At 35.0% G+C, this 18,270-nt stretch overlaps 7 protein-coding genes across 7 annotated transcripts; all 7 read right to left on the bottom strand.

Annotated features, from left to right (window-relative positions):
• Window positions 1-496: 496 nt before the first annotated feature.
• On the bottom strand, window positions 497-1,540 carry LOC106742450 (homocysteine S-methyltransferase-like). The gene has a single exon (XM_014615381.1). It carries the CDS (start codon window positions 1,538-1,540, stop codon window positions 497-499), a length of 1,044 nt encoding a protein of 347 aa, XP_014470867.1.
• Window positions 1,541-2,635: 1,095 nt separating this feature from the next.
• On the bottom strand, window positions 2,636-3,670 carry LOC106742449 (homocysteine S-methyltransferase 1-like). Its single transcript, XM_014615380.1, has one exon. It carries the CDS (start codon window positions 3,668-3,670, stop codon window positions 2,636-2,638), a length of 1,035 nt encoding a protein of 344 aa, XP_014470866.1.
• Window positions 3,671-5,814: 2,144 nt separating this feature from the next.
• On the bottom strand, window positions 5,815-6,846 carry LOC106742448 (homocysteine S-methyltransferase-like). The gene has a single exon (XM_014615379.1). The coding sequence runs from the start codon at window positions 6,844-6,846 to the stop codon at window positions 5,815-5,817; it is 1,032 nt and encodes a 343-aa protein (XP_014470865.1).
• A 1,394-nt stretch (window positions 6,847-8,240) lies between these two features.
• Window positions 8,241-9,269, bottom strand: LOC106742447 (homocysteine S-methyltransferase-like). The gene has a single exon (XM_014615378.1). The coding sequence runs from the start codon at window positions 9,267-9,269 to the stop codon at window positions 8,241-8,243; it is 1,029 nt and encodes a 342-aa protein (XP_014470864.1).
• Window positions 9,270-10,853: 1,584 nt separating this feature from the next.
• Window positions 10,854-11,428, bottom strand: LOC106742446 (homocysteine S-methyltransferase YbgG-like). The gene is made up of 2 exons (XM_014615376.1): window positions 11,336-11,428; window positions 10,854-11,267 (listed from the first exon to the last, which is right to left on the bottom strand). Exons 1-2 carry the CDS (start codon window positions 11,426-11,428, stop codon window positions 10,854-10,856), a joined length of 507 nt encoding a protein of 168 aa, XP_014470862.1.
• A 1,791-nt stretch (window positions 11,429-13,219) lies between these two features.
• Window positions 13,220-14,843, bottom strand: LOC106742482 (homocysteine S-methyltransferase YbgG-like). The gene has a single exon (XM_014615449.1). It carries the CDS (start codon window positions 14,384-14,386, stop codon window positions 13,376-13,378), a length of 1,011 nt encoding a protein of 336 aa, XP_014470935.1. The 5' UTR covers window positions 14,387-14,843; the 3' UTR covers window positions 13,220-13,375.
• A 955-nt stretch (window positions 14,844-15,798) lies between these two features.
• Window positions 15,799-18,209, bottom strand: LOC106742478 (homocysteine S-methyltransferase YbgG-like). The gene has a single exon (XM_014615444.1). The coding sequence runs from the start codon at window positions 17,275-17,277 to the stop codon at window positions 16,258-16,260; it is 1,020 nt and encodes a 339-aa protein (XP_014470930.1). The 5' UTR covers window positions 17,278-18,209; the 3' UTR covers window positions 15,799-16,257.
• Between the last annotated feature and the right edge of the window lie 61 nt (window positions 18,210-18,270).

The following is an 18,270-nucleotide window of genomic DNA, read 5'->3' as shown; positions in this document are numbered from 1 at the left end:
CGGACGAAATAAGAAAAAATAAATAAATAAACAAAATAATATAATAATAATATAACATATATTACAATTTTAAGAAATCTCTCAAATTATTAAAACTTATCAACATCATAACAATTAACATTATAAAAAAAGCATCAAATATTTTAATCTGCATTAATAAGAAATTTACGTAAAATTAATATGCAGCTGTTTGTTACAGCAATTCTATGATCAATATTACATGTTTTAACTCTCATGGTAAATTTAATTATTCCGCATGTTCTGTATAGATTGTATCGAATTAATTATGATATTTCTATAAAATATATTCATCATATATTATTCATATAATCTATATGTTGCTAATCGATATGATATTGATATTTGATCACATATTATGATGACATATTATGATCATATAAACTTTGGATACTCCTAAACAATGTGTCCCAACATGCCGTAATGTTCATGTGGCAAATATATCAAAAGTATTTACAATAAGGTTGCAAGGTTATTATTATAATTTGGATAGAGTTTTGATATTTTGGTAGGAGCTCGGCTTAAAAGACGTAGAGGCCTCGCCCGAAGACACGTCATCTTGACAAGTCGGTCGACAAAAACTGTCCACATATGTGCAAATCACTCTTGTGTCCATCGCGTTTGTCTCGATACCACCGGCAATGTAACGTATTCCGCGTGCTATCAATTCCTGTACATGACTCTGAGACGGTGCCGCGCTAGATGCACCGGTATTCTCCAAAGTATGACTTTTGTCAATATACAACAGAAACGGGATCTTTGCTCTCCCGTGTGAGTTGATGCTTTCCATAATGGTGATCATTGTTTCCGGTCTTCGGCATTCGGCACCGATCGTGAAAAGTTGACAGGGCAATAAATAACGTATTCTCCTAACTACATCTCTAAAATCATGGCCGTCCATTAGTCTTCCATCATCCGAACATAAAAGTGAGATCAAAACGCGAGCTGTCTTATACGATTTTAACAAAGTGAATATAGCCCTGAGCTCATTCATAGTAGGAATAGACTCGAATGTCAACAAGTCGACACCAGCCCGCAATAACTTCATCACACGAGTTTTATGAAACTGTATTATTTCGGTTTGCGACAACCTATGCAAGACCTCCACTGGTATATTCCATTTATCACGCATATTATGGACAAGCGAAAATAGGCAACTGCCGCAGGAACCTGCTACTAAAGGTCGATTACGTTTGTATTCTTCGGAATTGAGGTCGTATCCCATCTCGATGGCATACATTTTCACGGCCGTGTTGGCTGCAATTACGGCCAGATATATCAGTGACATATATTCAATCGAATCGAGTTGCAAAAGTTGCATAACGTCCGGGATTATTCGATATGTATTAGTCCTTATTATCCGAGCGCCAGCACGCAAGTAAGCCATGTGAGTATTGTGCAAGGCTTTCGAATTAATGGTGAAAGCACGTAATGCGAACAATGTTCCATATTGGTCGGCATCCGGAAAATGGCGACGTAGCTCAGTCTCGAAGTCGCCGTCCAACACTGTTGGCTTGTCCATTTAGCGCGTAGTATCGACGACAGGCAGTCGCTAAAAGTTCACTTCTTGATGTTCGTATCACGCGATGCCCGAATTCGATACGTAGGTGCGAAGATATCGTTGCTGTTATTCTCAGTGATTATACGTGATCTCGGACGATTCTCGCAACAAACTAATTACAAAGCGGGCTTGTCGATGATATATATTCGTTCTAACTTTGAGTGTAATTCTGCTTGTCTCAGTCACATCATAGACAATACTGTGCCGTGATTTGCTACTGTTCGAAAATGCGGATATTTATAAGGACGTTCTGCACTGCGCGATTTGTTATTAAATAAACACAAACATATGTAAGAAAATTGAAAACTTTGAGCATACATGTGGATGAAGTTTCTTGGATATTTACATTTCACATAAACCTGTTGTATTCTTTTATCTTGTATTTTCGATCCATTTTCAATCCGACGTGCAAAATTTTGATTAACCGTCAGATTAACAGATGGTTTTATCTATAAACTGAACGAACAATTTATGCGTAATTTCCCAAGTAGCAAAGTGACGTCATAAATGACGTCTTAATAATATCTTAATAACGCCTCTAACGTCATTAAAACGTCAATTGACGTCACGTTGCTACTTGGATTGTGTAGTGGTTTATTGAAGCAATTTTACAATGAATATTACACGGTTTAATTAAACTAAATGTTCCACATATTCTACTTGACATTGCACATATGTGTTTTATTTCATTATATAAATCGTTCCTTTTTCTTGACAATGTGATCTAATATTTATGCAACAAATATATTAAAGGAATAATGAGATTATAAAGTTCCGGTTAACAAATTTTTTATGTATAATTATGTGTAGAATATGTCCATATATAAAAACGTATAATTATATATGACTATATATAATCACACATACATACATATATAATTATATATGTAATTATATATTTTTATATATTTTTATTTACATACATACATGTATAATTATATATGTAATTATGTATTTTTATTTATGGACAAATTCGATATATGACACCTCTCTCTCTCTTTCTCTCTCTCTCTCTCTCTTACATAATTATATAAAAACATTTTTATTGAGTTATAATTATAGCTTGAACAGATGTTTCTTATTTCGGTAAGAACATGGCTTGCCGGTAAGGAAAAGCTCGCCCGTGGACTCACAGAAATACTCTACTTTTTTGCAAATGTGTTGTATATCCTCCGCAACTGTGTCAGTACCACCCCCGATGTAACGTACTCCAGCGTCCCACCATTCCTGCACGAAATTGTGCTGCTGCGCCGCGCTAGATACAGAAGCGTTTCTCGTAGTAGGCAAAAAATTTTTGTCAGCACATAACATAAACGGTATCTTAGATTTTCTGCTGTTGTTGAGGTTTCGCATCAACTGTGTCATTGCTGTCGGCGAATCGCATTCAGCACCGATCGCGATAATTTGTTCAGGCAGGGAATTGTAACAGTGTACAGCTGTTTGTGCAAAGTCTGATCCATCCACTAGGTTTGTATTCTGAGGACAGTAGAATGTGATCCAAGCACAGATTTTTGGATGGTCCTTTAGCGCATCAATTATCGCATTAACTTCATTCTTAGAAGGTATAGATTCGAATGCCAACAGATCGACGTCAGCCTCCAATAACTCTCGTATATGTTGCTTGTGAAACAACTTTAAATATGATACCGACTTTTGAATCGCGATATCCGTTGATTTGACTTTGCATTTATCAGATGTATCGTCGAGAAGCGAAACCATGTAACTGCCGCAAGATCCGGCTATTAAAGGTCGGTGCGTTTCAAATTGTTCGGAACTTGTATCCTCTCCTGTCTTTTCGCCATACCACATTACGGCCTGTTTGGCCAATTTCACGGCTCGCTGTATCATTTCCGCACATTCAATCGGAGGTAAATTCAAATGTCTTGCAACAGCACCTATGGAGACTTGATATGTATTAGTTCTTATTATCTGGGCGCCAGCTCGCAAAAAAGCTAAGTGAGTTTTGAATACGGCCCACCGATCCTTCTTGAGTGCGTGTAGAGTGAAAGCGTTCCCAAAATTTTCGGCCTCCGGAAAATGACGACGAAGTTCAGCTTTAAAATCGCCGTCCAGTACCATGAACTTGTCCATGTTACGTGTAAAATTGATGACAGGTTGTTGCTTTATTTTTTATGCACAACACGACGATTCCGAACTCGTTATGTAGTTCCAGTGCGAAAACGTCGCTTCTGTTACACTCAATGATTACGAATGTTCTCGTTGACCAAATGTAACTATAGTAGATCTGTCGATCTATATATCCTTCGCGTTAACTTCGGTTATAACGAATTTGCTTACTTCAATTGCGTTATAGGTGATATTGTGCTTCGATTTGCGTTCACCCAAGGACGGGTTATAGGATGTTGTTGTTGCGATTTGTTATTAAATAAGTACGAACGCACATTCGACATACATTTCGGTTATTTGTTATAGCAACCTTTGAGTGAACATATTGATAAACATTCCGAGATACCGTCCAACTTGTATTTCACAGAAATCTTATTCTATTAAATTGTTCGGAAAGTTCGTTTCAAATCTTCAGGACGCAATATTTTACTCAAAGACTTTATCGAAGCAAATATGTTTCACTTTGTTCAATTATCTTGGCCAATTTCTTAGGTAACTGCAGGACGCCCTTACTCCAAAACGAACGAATTTCTTATTAGCGAAGAATTGATCAAGATGAATTTTGAGGTTTTCCAAAACCCGAATTTTTGAATGAATAGGAAATAAAATAAATAGAATCTGTGTGCTGGATTTGCAAAAATTATACGGTGCATATTATTGAACTACAGTAAATAACTGCAATCAAGAAAAACTATAATAAAGAAAAAATAAAAGAGTAAATACGTACAGAAAAATAAAAATAAAATAACAAATGTTTTTTTTCTAGGAATGTATGCGTGTCTTGAAATATATATATATATATATGTGTGTGTATGTGTGTATAAAATTGTCGACAACATTACAATAAACATCGTAGAAGATTCATCGAATAAATATTATCCATATTATAAATTAAATAAAAAATTTACACGTAATTAGCATGCAGTTATCTTTTACAGAAATTATATGTTCAGTATTACACCTTTTAACTGTCACAATTAACTTAAATATTTGAAATGTCTTTTTCCGGTTCCAACCTACGCATTTTATTAGACGACATATTTATGTATAATTTAAAACATCAGTACTCCCAAACAACGCGTCTTAATACCTGTACGAAAAATACATCGAACGCATAATGAAATTACAAAGTTATTATTATAATCACAGCTTGGATAGATTTTCCTGATCTCGATATGAACATGATCCTGAAAAGGCACAAGGAAAAAGATAACAAAAATTGTAAATGTTTTTCGTTTATTAATTTCGTCGCATATTTCATAGCAAGGAAATTGTAACTTTCTTCCGGAGATGACCTGTTGGCACATTTCTGAGTGTTGATAAATTAGAGTTGTGAGGTAGCATCAGTTTCATACATACCATGTAAAGTATAAATCATATTTGGACGATTGATTTTTTACCAAACATTCTTCTTTAATTATTAATATGAAAGCGTGAGGATTTAGAAGGTGTTGTTTAATTACGTATATTAATGTATATATATTTAAATATATTGTTATTATCATTTCAATTTCATCAGGATATGGGAGTTATAAATTGTGTATTCATATGCGAAAAACAGTATTTATTGATAATTAAAATAATTAAAAGAAACAAATGAACACATTCTCTATAGAAAAACAAAAATATTTACAAAATGATATAAAAATCGAATAACATGTAAATATTGTAATAAATGTAAGAATAAAATAATTATTGTCATCATTACAATTAATTACAATGCAGATGCTTCTTCGAGTGAGTATTATTCGTAATATGAAATGTATGAATAATTTACATACAATTAGCGTCTCCCAGCACAATTCCTAGTTGTCAGAATTGTAGCAATTTCACGAGTAATATATATATATATATATTTATTGTCACAATATATATATTTATTGTCACAGTAATATATATTTTTATTGTCACAATACGCTTATGTTGTACGCGATTTGAATTACATTGCATTAATTATGATGAATTTTATATTCTAATTACTAAACTAATTAGACGACATTTTTACATACTAGATGATCACAGTTTTTCTCCTAGATAATAGTTCCTCTAGAAAACGTTTGTTAATATCCATGAGAGAATATTTGAATCGAAAAATGATTATGTTATAATTACATCTTCGACAGATTTTCTTTATTTTGGTACAACAATGACATGAGAGAAGTGAAGAACCTGTCATTTGCTACGTTGAAACCCTCCACTTTTTTGCAAACCTTCTTTATATCCTTCGCAACCGTGTCGGTACCACCACCGATGAAACGTATTCCGGCGTCCCACCACTGCTGCACGTAATTGTGCGACAGAGCCGTGTTAGATTTACCACTGCCTACCTTGGTGTGTAAATAACGTTGGTGAGCACACAACAGAAATACAATCTTAGAATATCTACGGTCGTTGAGGCTTCGCATCACGGATACAATTGTCTCTGGCGATGCGCATTCCGCACCGACCGCGATAATTTGATTCGGCAGGGAATCGTGACAGTATGTAGCTACTTTTTCAAACTCATTCCCATCCATCAGTTTGGTGTCCGCCAGGCAATAGAGCGTAATCCAAGCGCGAGCATTCGGATACTTTTTTAAGACTCTAGTTATTGTAGTAACTTCGAACAAACTGGGTATAGACTCGAATGCCAACAGATCGACGCCAGCCTCCAACAACGCTTGCACGCGCAATTCGTGAAACGAAAACAGATAATACGACGACAACTGACCCGTGACATCCGTAGATACGTTGCTCTTATCAGATATATCATCTAGAGTCGAAACCATGTAACTGCCGCAAGATCCAGCCACTAAAGGTCTGCCCAATTGATATTCTTCGGAACTTGGGTCCCGGCCCATCTCCTCATCATATGTCGTCACGGCCTGTTTGGCCATCCTCACGGCATCGTGTATCTTTAACAAAGACTCACTCGGATCGAGATCCAAATGTTTCTTAAGGGCTCCTATGGACGCTTGATACGTATTAGTTCTTATTATTTGGGCGCCAGCGCGCAAATAAGCCAAGTGAGTTTTGTACACGGCGAACAGATCGGCCTGGAGGGCATGTAAAGTGAAAGCTTTACCAAATTTTTGGGCTTGCTGGAAATGGTGTCGCAATTCAGCTCCGAAGTCACCGTCCAATATCATCGGCCTGTCCATTCCGCATGTAGAATCGATGACAGATTGATACTGGAAGGTCTTCTTCTTGATATCTGTGTGACACGATGCTCGATTCACGCGGTTCCACTGCGAGAATTTCGCTCCCGTTATACTAAGCGATTGCAAATTATCCTTCTCAAACGTTCTCGTTAACGTACAAAATGTAACGTACGAAGCTGACTGTCGACGTGTATCTTTAACGTTAATTTCGGTTGTGGCGAATTTGCACGCTTCAATCGCGTCACAGGCGATACTGTGCTTCGATTTGCGACTGCGCGAGAACGGCGTTTATATATAGGACGTTCTTGTATGTTTGATCTGTTACTATTATAAATAAACATGAGCACACGTTCAATAGACGTTTCGATTATTCGATAATACGGGAGCGTTCGAATGAAAATATCCATGATCTTTCCCGGATTTCGTCTAATTAGCATTTCACAGAAACGTTATATTAATCTATTTCATATTTCGGATTCATTAAGTGCGTTCAAAGAAATCTTTAAATGTTAAATATATAGTACGAAAATATCGTTAAATTCAGTAATTACGAATTGTTTTTCTCCGACGTTCTCGAATTGACAGACAAAATGTGCTATGAAGCTGGCCTGTCGATATATATACTCGTTCTAACTTCGATTGAGATAATTTACTTCAGTCGCAATACTGTGTCGCGATTTATAGGACGTCCTTATTTGTGCGATCTGTTATTAAATAAACACGATCACGTGCAAGAAACAAGATAACTTATTTTGACAAACATCCTTCGTTAATTGTTTATATGAAAGTGTGCGAATGAATACGGTATTGCGTTTATGTTAATTATGTTAATATTACATCAATATTTTGATTATTATTGTTTTAATATGACTAGGTAATAATAAATAGAAACTACGTGTTAGCTTTGCAGAAATTTAGTGTATATTTTTGATTACAATAAAAGAAGAATTCACATTGAACAAAATAAAAACAACCAAGTCAACAAAGTAACATAATAATAATATAATATATATAACAATTTTAAGAAATCTCTAGAATTATTGAAACTTTTTGACATTATAACAATTAACATTGTAGAAATTTCATCAAATATTTTAATCTGATTAAACAACATATAATTTGCATGTAATTAGTGTGCAGTTGGTGCAATTCCATGATCAGTATCACGTTTTAATTGTCACGACAAACTTAAATGTTCCACATAGTCTAAATAATATTAAAATAATTATGATGTTTCTATATACGATATATCTAATGTACGCAGCTAATATGATTTATGTTTGATCGTATAAATTTTAATATCTCCTTCCTAATTTTAAACTCCTAAATAATGTGCCATAATGTCCATGTGACAGAAATATAGTGAGATTATAAAATTATTATTATAGTCTATATCATAGTTTGGATAGATTTTCGTTATTTCGGTTGGAGCATGGATTACTAGAAACGGAGGGCCCGCCCGAGAGCGCTCCTTCACGAATTTGTATAAGTCTTTTAATCCGTTTTATGTCCTCCGCGTCTGTGCCGATACCACCGCCAATATAACATATTCCGCATTGTAACCACTCCCATACATAATTACAAACCCGACGGTTATCAGATGCACTAGTCCTCTGCACAGGATATATTTCATTTTTGCCACCATATAACAAAAGCGGAATAGTTTGATTCAAATTCATTTCCAAAAATGGATTTACTACCGGTTCGACGCATTCGATACCGAACGCGATAATTCGCTCGGGCAGCGTACGCTGACACATCCGAATTATATCTGCAAGATCATAGCCGTCCACTTTTCCATCCACCGAACATAAAAACGAGAGACAAGCGCGGGCTTGTGAATATTGCGTTAACAACTTCAATATAGCCTGAATCTCATTTATAGTAGGTATAGACTCAAATGCCAATAGGTCGACATTAGCGTCCAATAATGTTTTCATACGGGGTTCGTGAAAATTTATCATTTCCATTACCGATAAATCACGCACGACATCCAATGTTACGTACCATTTGTTACCCATATTCTCAAGAAACGAAATCAAGTAACTGCCGCAGGAGCCTGCTATTAAAGGTTTTAGGCTCTTCTGGTAATATGTACTGTTTATATCGTATCCATTTTCCTCAGCGTACTTTACCACGGCCTGTTTAGCCAATTTAACGGAGTCGTCTATCAGTGGTAAATAACCACCCGGTTCGACATCTAAATGTGTTAAAACATCACTTAGGGACGCGCGATATGTGTTTGTTCTTATTATTTGAGCGCCAGCGCGCAAATAAGCCAAATGAGTTTGGTATATGGCACTCTGATTATTCTTGAGGGCATGTAATGTGATATCTTTTATATATTTTCCGCCCTGTTCGGCATGACGACGTAGCTCAGTTTCGAAATCCCCGTCTATCAATATTTTGTCGTTCCTTATCATCTTGCATACAATATCGACGGCAGGCGATTGCTAATGGGTGTTGTAATTCCCTGCCCTTCACTTCTTGATGTCTTGATGACACAATGTCCGAATTCGATACGTGGTCCAGTGCGGGAATGTCGCTTCTGTTACTCTCAGTAATTACGAATTATCTTTCTCAGAATTTGTTAACGTTCTTAAATTTACAGAGAATATATACCACGAAGTGAGCTTGTTGATGTACACATTCGTTCTAACTTCGGTTGAAGTAATTCTGCTTGCTTAAGTCGCGTTATAAATGATACTCTGTCGCTTGATTGGCCCGAGGATAACTGGTACTTATAAGACGTTTTTGTTTGCGCGATCTGTTATTAAATAAACACAAGTATTTACACGAAACATTGAAGGCTTTGATCGCACATATCGATAAACTTTCCTAGTTCTCGTCCAACTTATGTTTCACACATTTATATTATTCGATCTTGTATTTTCAATGACAGGCAAAATTTTGGTTAAGCATGTTATTAACCGACGTTGTCTGTTTTGTCATTAGAAAATAATATACCGGTCAACCGTTGTACAACGTACGTAATCACCGCTTTCGCCTTCTTAGACAGTCATAATGGAAAAGCATAAGGAACGAGATGATAAAAATGTTTTAATGTCACTGCTTATTAGCTATGCCGCGTTTTTCATAGCATAAAAATTGTTATTTCTTAAAATAAATCAAAATATAATCTCACAAAAACTACAAAATTTTATGAAGCGTACGAATAAATACATATACAATTGGGTTTAATTGCGTTTTAATTAATTATGTTAGTATTATTTAAATACTTTGGTTATTAATATTTTAATATGAATGAAGGTAGTAATTAATAAAAACCGTATGTTAGTTTAACAGAAATTTTATAATATATATTACTGTTTACAATAAAGGAAAAATTCCGAAACAGATATAACAAAATAAATAAATCAAGAAAATAATAAGTAAACAATAAACAAATAAATATATAATAATAATGTAACACGTAAAGATTTTAAATAATTTCTACGAATTATCAAAAATTGCCGCCATCATTACAATTAATAACGTATAAATTTAACATAGTTCTTTAAAATAAATAAACCATTTATACGTAATTAACGCACAGTTATTTCTTGCATCAATTCTATGATCAGTATTACATGTTTTAACTGTCACGGTAAATTTAAATGTATCTACATATCTAGACTATATTGAAATAATTATGATGTTTTTATATGACACATCTAATCTACGCAGCTAATACGATTTATTTATGTTTGATCATATAAACTTTAGTATCCCTAAATAACGTCCTTCAATTTCCATGTGACAAATATATCAAAAAGATATATAATAAGATTATAAGGTTATTACTATAATCATAATTTAGACAGATTTTCATTATTTTGGTAGGAGCATGATGCAAAATAAGTGGAAGCCTGACCCGAAAACACATTAGGATTCTTCACCTGTTGGCAAATCTGTATTACGTCCTCCGCATTTGCGTTAATACTACCGCCAATATAACGTATTCCGTGTTGTAACCATTCCTACACGTAATAACGTCTCTGCGGCTTTCAAAATTCAACAGTATTTCCCTCATTAAATAAATGAGATTTGTCAGCATATAACATAAACGGAATCTGAGGATTCCTAGAGAGTTTGATGAATCGCATAAGCGGAGATATTATTTCCGACGCAATGCATTCGGCACCGATCGCAATGATTTGGTTGGGCAAGGTATTGTAACATCTCTCAGCTACATGTACAAATTTATAGCCGTCCTGTTTCAGTTTTTTATCCAACGAACATAAAAGCGAGATCATAGCGCGAGTTTGTGGATATTTCTTTAACAAATTCAGTATAACCTGAACCTCCTTCCAATTAAGTATAGACTCGAATGTCAACAGGTCGACACTAGACTCCAATAATTCTTTCACACGGGGTTCGTGAAACTCCATCAGTTCGGTTTCCGATATCTGTCGCTTGTCCTGTATACATGTATACCATTTAAAAGATATACTATCGAGAAACGAGAGCAGGTAACTGCCGCAGGAACCTGAACTAAAGGTTGGCGAAATTTGTATTCTTCACAATTTAGGTCGTATCTCATCTCTTCGCTATACTTTACCGCAGCTCCTTTAGCCAACATCACTGCTTTGTTTATCAAATGTAAATACTCAAACGGTAGAAGATTAAATGATACCAATGTGACGTCACACTTAGATATTTAACGTGTTTAGTCCGTATTATCTGGACGCCCACACACAAATAAGTCAAGTGATTTTTATACACGAAGGACGGATCATTCCTGAGTGCATGTAATGTGAAAACTTTTGTACATTGTTCAAATGGTTGTTGGTAATGTCGAAACAGTTCACCTTCAAAGTCACCGTCCAAAATTATTGGCTTGCCAATCTCGTATACAGTATCGATAGCAGACGGTTGCTAAGAATTCGTTTCTTGATGTTTATATGACACAATGTCCGAATTTGGTGTGTCGTGCCAATATGGAAAAGTCATTTCTGTTGTATTCAGCAATTACGAATTATTTCTCTCAAACTGTTCTTGTTTATGATCAAAATATAATAAAGCGAGTCTGTATATCCTTTGCGCTGACTTCGGGGAATTTACTTACTTTAGTCACATTACAGGCGATATTACACTTCTTGCGTGCAAGGACAGTAGATATTTACAGGACGTTCTTGTTTGTGCTATCTATTATTAAGTAAACACGAAAACGTCTGACAGACGTTTTAGTTATTCGTTACGGGAACTTTTGAGTGAATAAATTGATGAATGTTCCTTATTGGAATCGAGATCTAACTGGTATTTTATACTTACCTTGTTATTATTCTATTGTGTATTTTAAATTCGTGATGCACAAGGAAATCTTAATTAAATATTTCCAAGTTGAAACAGAGCATCAGTGGAGTTATATTTATGTTATAATTTCACATCATATGTTATATTACATTTACATGATTGAATGCGAAATTATAATACAATGTTATGTAAATGATGTTCGGTGTTGACTACATTCTTAACCGATGTTGGCTGTTTCGTAATTAGAAAGTAATACACAATACTCTACATTCTATCAGTATAATAAAATAAACGTACAAATACAGATATTGTGTTTAATTATTGACGACGATGCTACATTTTGAAACATTATTATTATTTTATTTTTTAATTTCGTTATTTTTATAATAAAATCTGGATATGGAAATTATAAATTGTACATTAAGTTCGCAAAAATCAAACAGTATTGACAGTTTTATTTGCAATTAAAAGAAAAATAACTAAATAATTCTGAATAATTATAGAATAGAAGAATATTTGCAGTATAATATGATAACAAAAGCAACATATAAAGATTCTAATGAAAGAATTAAAGAATTAAGAATTTTAATTAAAGAATTGTCAATTGTAATCAACATAATTAACAATGTTGAATCTTCGTCGAATGAGAAATATGCGTATTATAAACTGAATGAACAATTTAAGTGCGAATAGCATACAATTGCCTATTATAACAATTTCTTTATCAGGCTTACGCAATGCTTTTAATTGTCACAATACGTTTACAACATGTTGCATGTGGTCTGAATTGCATTATACTAATTATAATGCATTCATACGACATGCCTACATAGAAAAAATGTGCTAGATTCAAGTATTTACTTTTACTAAATATTATTTAATTACTCCTCGGCAAATTTTACTTAGGTTAAATCAATTTTATGTGAATCAAGTAAATATTTTATTTATCGAATGATTTACTCTTCGAGATACTCCTTGAAAAATATTTTACTTAACCCATTAGCTGCCACGATCCCCATTTGGGGATTTTGGAATTTTGCATATATGCAATATATATAACTTATGCATATATATAACTTATCCGGCCAAAAATTTGGCAGTTAATGGGTTAATATAAATAAAAATTTGCCAAGGAGTATTGGAGTAATAATTTACTTAAATTTAACACTTATTTTTCTGTACTTCGGACGCAGCTAATTTGACGTATACGCTCTTGTATTTGATTATACTAACAAATATATTATGCTCTAAAACAGAAATTATAAAATTCTCATTAAAGCTTTGATTGATTGTCCTTAGCTTGGTAAGAGCATACGCGCGCCTTTAGTGAAGTGAAAACCATATTCGTGGAAGCGCGGTAACGATTCATTTGGTTACGAAGTTCCATTATGTCATTCGCGAATGTGTGAGTACCACCGCCGATGTAACGTACCCCTTTGCTTGTCCAGTCCTCCACAAAATTGTACTGCAACGTGATGGGTATCTCGTTTATGGTAGGCATATGACATTCCTCGGCATATAACACGAACGGAATCTTGATATCTTTGATGTTGACTTCTTGTATCAAGCGAATCATCGTGCCTCGCGAAACACCTTCGGCGCCGATCGCGATAACTTGGCTGGACATAGACTCATAAAATTTCGTAGCTATTTTTGCAAACTTATTTCCGTCCACTAGCTTTCCACTCTCTGAGCATAAGAAGTTGATCCAGACACGAGCGTCAGGAAATCTCGCCAGTACTCTAGTTATCGCATTTGCCTCGATCTTCGAAGGTATAGACTCAAATGTCAACAAATCGACACCGGCCTCCAATAACTTCTGTACACGCTGTTTGTGAAAGTCAATTAGCGTCATGATCAGCGTCTCTTCGTCTTTTGAAGGATCCAAATTCCATGAAACGTGACAACTGCCGCAGGAGCCAGCTATTAAAGGTCGGTGTTCGTGGTATCGATCGTAATCCTCGTACGTATATTTGTTCGCCGTCTCTTCGTAATATGTTATTACAGCCTGTTTGGCTAACTTCACGGCAACATTGATCAATGGCACATATATAATCGGTGGGAGGTCGAGGCGTGATTTAATAAAATTTGTTCGCACACGGTATGTGTTAGTTCTTATTATCTGGGCGCCGGCGCGCAGGTATGCCAAGTGGGTTTTGTACACGGCGAACCGTTTAAACTCGAGGGCTTTTATTGCGAAATCTTCCGGTAATTCTTCGATCGTATTCAAATGTTTGCGTAGTTCATCCTCAAAGCTGCCGTCGAATATCATTAGTTTGTCCATCTCGAGTGCCGTGTCGGTTGCAGGCTGTTACTAAAAGGTTGCCTATTGACGTCTGTAAGTTACGACGTTTGTCTTCACTACGTGATCTTAATATAACAATCTCGTTTCCATTACACTCAGCGATTAAGTATTGTCTCTCGCACGTTCTCATTGGCGGACAAGATGCAAAGCGGGACCGTCAATGTGTATTCTTCTACCATGGACTGAAGCGAATTTAATCGCTTCAGTCGCGTTGTAGACTATGGCTCGATCTGTCATTGCGCAATGCGGGTAAATACTCATAGAACGTTTATATTTGTGCGGTCTGTTATTAATCTTCTGCCAGTAAGTGAAATTCTGAACACTAACGGTAAGATTGAGTGGAATCCCACTCACAGGACTTATTATCGTTTTTACAGCAAAGTTGTATCACTTTCAATATGATTGCGTAATAAACAATTGAGTGCAGCCTTTTAAAACATTTTTTACTAATCATAGAATACAAAAATTCGTTAACTTCAGTGACAAACAAAAAATGTTTTTAGAAAGTGCACAAAAAGAAATTAATGTTAAATCGAGAATAGATATTCTCATTAACAAGAATATTATAATCTTCTTAGAAGATATTTAATCTTGATTCGGTAAAGTACAAATGTATTATCTTTTGCTTGCACAAAACGCTGAGATCGTCGGTAGAAATTCTCATCTTTATGAGAACGCACATCTTAATTCGCACGCTTGATCTTTGCCGATCATGGAAATCTTCCAGACATTCGTCTTCAACAAACTATTTCTTTCTAGCGCGTATATTTCTGAGTGTAAAACTACTGTCATTTGTTTGCATAAGCTACTGGAAATCTCGACAGGAATTTTAATTTGTGTGAATTTTCGCCCGTGTCCAATTTTTTCCATTTTTCCTATTCATTTACCTTAATATTAATACATTTTGCACAATTTTGTTCGTTTTTTGTGTATCTTTATTTTTTCTTGAGATTAAACTTGTAAATGAATTGTTTTAATTTTCGCTCGAAGATCATTCCAAACTTCAACTATGTTAATGGAGTACAAAAAATATTCAGATAATTAATTTTATCAAATTCGCTTCTTTAATAATCTCAGTGAAATCATATGAACATACAAACAGAATTCTGTTCGGTTACTTATGTGAATGTGTGATGACGGTATATATTTATATATTTTTTTATCATTATATTAAATAATAATAGGATATGGAAGTTATAAGAACTATGTGTTAAGTTTGAAAAAATTATAGAACGTTTATTCATAATTTTAAAACGAATAAATTATTACTAAGGAAAAAACGAATTATTCTTTACAAATTAGACAGAATTACAGAAACATTTTCAATTTTCAAACAATATGATAACAAAGAAATATATAAAAATCTTAATAAACCTATGAATTATCAATAATTATAGATATCGTTACAATTAACAATGCAGGCGTGTCATCGACCGAGTATTGTTCATATTATAAATCGAATGAACAATTTACGTGCAACTTTTATCTTACGTGTTATCTTACTTTAATGTGTTATCTTACTTTAGTGTTGATTATAATTGCACGTGATCATATCAGACTTATCATATCAGACTTAAGTATCCTAATGCCGGTTGTAACAATTTCCATAATCAGACTTAAATATTTTAGTTCTCACACTAAATTTAGATATTACGTAAAAACTGGATTGTATTTGCACTATTTATGAGATATTCGTGCATATACGTCCATTGGACACAGTTAATTTGCCATTTACACTCTTGCGTTTGATCATTCTAACATTTAATTCCAATAGACAACACGCCTGTTAACACCTATGCAACAAATATATTTCTTGCTTTAAAACAGAAATCATAAGATTGTTATTATCATTAAAGCTTTGATTGGTTGTCCTTGTCTCGGTGGGAGCATACGCGCACCTTTAGTGGAGTGAAGACCATGCCCGTAGAGGCGCAGTATTTATCCACTTCTTTGCGAATTTTCTTTATGTTATCCGCGACTATGTCAGTACTGCCGCCGAAATAACGCACCCCTTCGTTTATCCATTCCTCCGCAAAATTACGCGCCACGCTGGATGATGCCCCGATGCCATCTGTGATAGGAAAATGACGTTTCTCAACGTACAACACGAACGGAATCTTAATATCTCTGATACCGTTGACATCTTGCATCATTAGTTTCATCGAGTCGAACGTAACGCCTTCGACACCAATCGCGACGATTTGATTGGGCAGGGAATCGTAAAAGTCTGTAGCTACTGTCGCAAAGTTGCTACCGTCTATTAGTTTCCCCTCCTGCGAGCATAAGAATGTGATCCAGGCGCGAGCGTCTGGACAATTCATTAGCAGTCTACGTATCGCCTTCGCCTCGTTGTGACAAGGTATGGACTCGAATGTCAACAGATCGACACCGGCTTCCATTAACTTCTTTACACGTATTTTGTGAAACCAGTACATCTCACTTTGCGACATGTTCTTCAAGTTTTTCCGAATATCAGATATATTGAAAAAATTCCAAACACTGTAACTGCCGCAGCAGCCAGCCAATAAAGGACGGTGTTTAGAGAAATCTTCGGACGCGCTGTCACCTCGCACTTCCTCGTAATATTTTGTTATGGCCTGTTTGGCCAACTTCACCGCTATGTCTATCGATGACTCCTGAAATGTAGTGAAGTACTTCCGTCTTTTAAGAGAATTCATGATAACTCGCTTTGTGTTAGTTCTTATTATCTGGGCGCCGGCATGCAGGTATGCCAAATGGGTCTTGTACACGGCGAGCCGATCAAATTCGAGGGCTTTCACCGCGAATTGTCTCCCCAAGTTTTTGGTCGTGCTCAAATGGTTACGTAGTTCAGCCTCGAAGTTGCCGTCGAACACCATTAACTTATCCATCCTGTGTGTAATATCGATTGCTGGCGATTGCTGAGAATCTGCTCCTTGACGTCTGGATGTCCGTATTTGGTGCGTGATTCTAATGCCTGAACATCGCTTCTTATAAAACCAATCGAGTCAATAACGATACTGCGACTCGATCTGCGATCGGCGGGTATTTAAAGGACGTTTTTATTTGTCTGTTATTGATCTCTGTTGTTTGGTCATTTTTTTCTTGCAGCGTTTAAAGTGATCGTAGAAGCGCGCACGGAAGAATTTAACAAGGATCCGATGAATTTTTTTTCCGTAATAACATAACAATTCAAGATGAGTCATATCCCGGGAGGATTAAAGACAAAACAGTAAAAATGTAATTATCTCGTCCACTCTTTGTTAAATAGCAGAAGAGAGGTCGCGGTATGAAGTAATGACAATTTGTATACTCAATCAATTGTTCCCACTACTCAGCAACCATAAAAATTACAATTTTAATCGATGTCTACGAATCCTCCCATTGGTGTGTGTTAGCGGTTTGGAGTAGAGACGAAGTTGTACAAATGCATCTTTCGTCAACCACAATATCCTACAGATGATTAACTTTATTGAGCTCTCCTAATTAATTTTGTGCGTAGAAGTGAGCGACCGTAGCTGGAAAGAAAATTTTTTTTCCTCTTCCAATAGAATGTGCATTATACTTATCTAAACGATGCGTATGTCATTTGAATATAGTTAATACTATATTCTCTTTTACATAAAAGTAATAAAAGCAAACATATGCATGTTATCTTATTTATTGCGCATTTGTATAAAAACTTATAAATAAGCTTTAAATTAAGATAATAAGATTCGTGATGGTTGCGAGAACGCAAAAAATCATAAACTTACAAAATATACTCAATTTCCAATCCATTAGTTTCTTTTTTTTCCGAGATTTCTCCGTACCTTCTTAAAAGAAATATGTATACATATTTAATATAATATAATAAATTATATTATATTATAATATATAAAATT

Source organism: Dinoponera quadriceps, unplaced genomic scaffold (genome assembly GCF_001313825.1).
Source record: "Dinoponera quadriceps isolate SergipeBrazil2010 unplaced genomic scaffold, ASM131382v1 scaffold113, whole genome shotgun sequence".
In the NCBI taxonomy this organism is placed as follows: Eukaryota; Metazoa; Arthropoda; class Insecta; order Hymenoptera; family Formicidae; genus Dinoponera; species Dinoponera quadriceps.
This window is presented reverse-complemented; position numbering and strand designations above follow the sequence as displayed.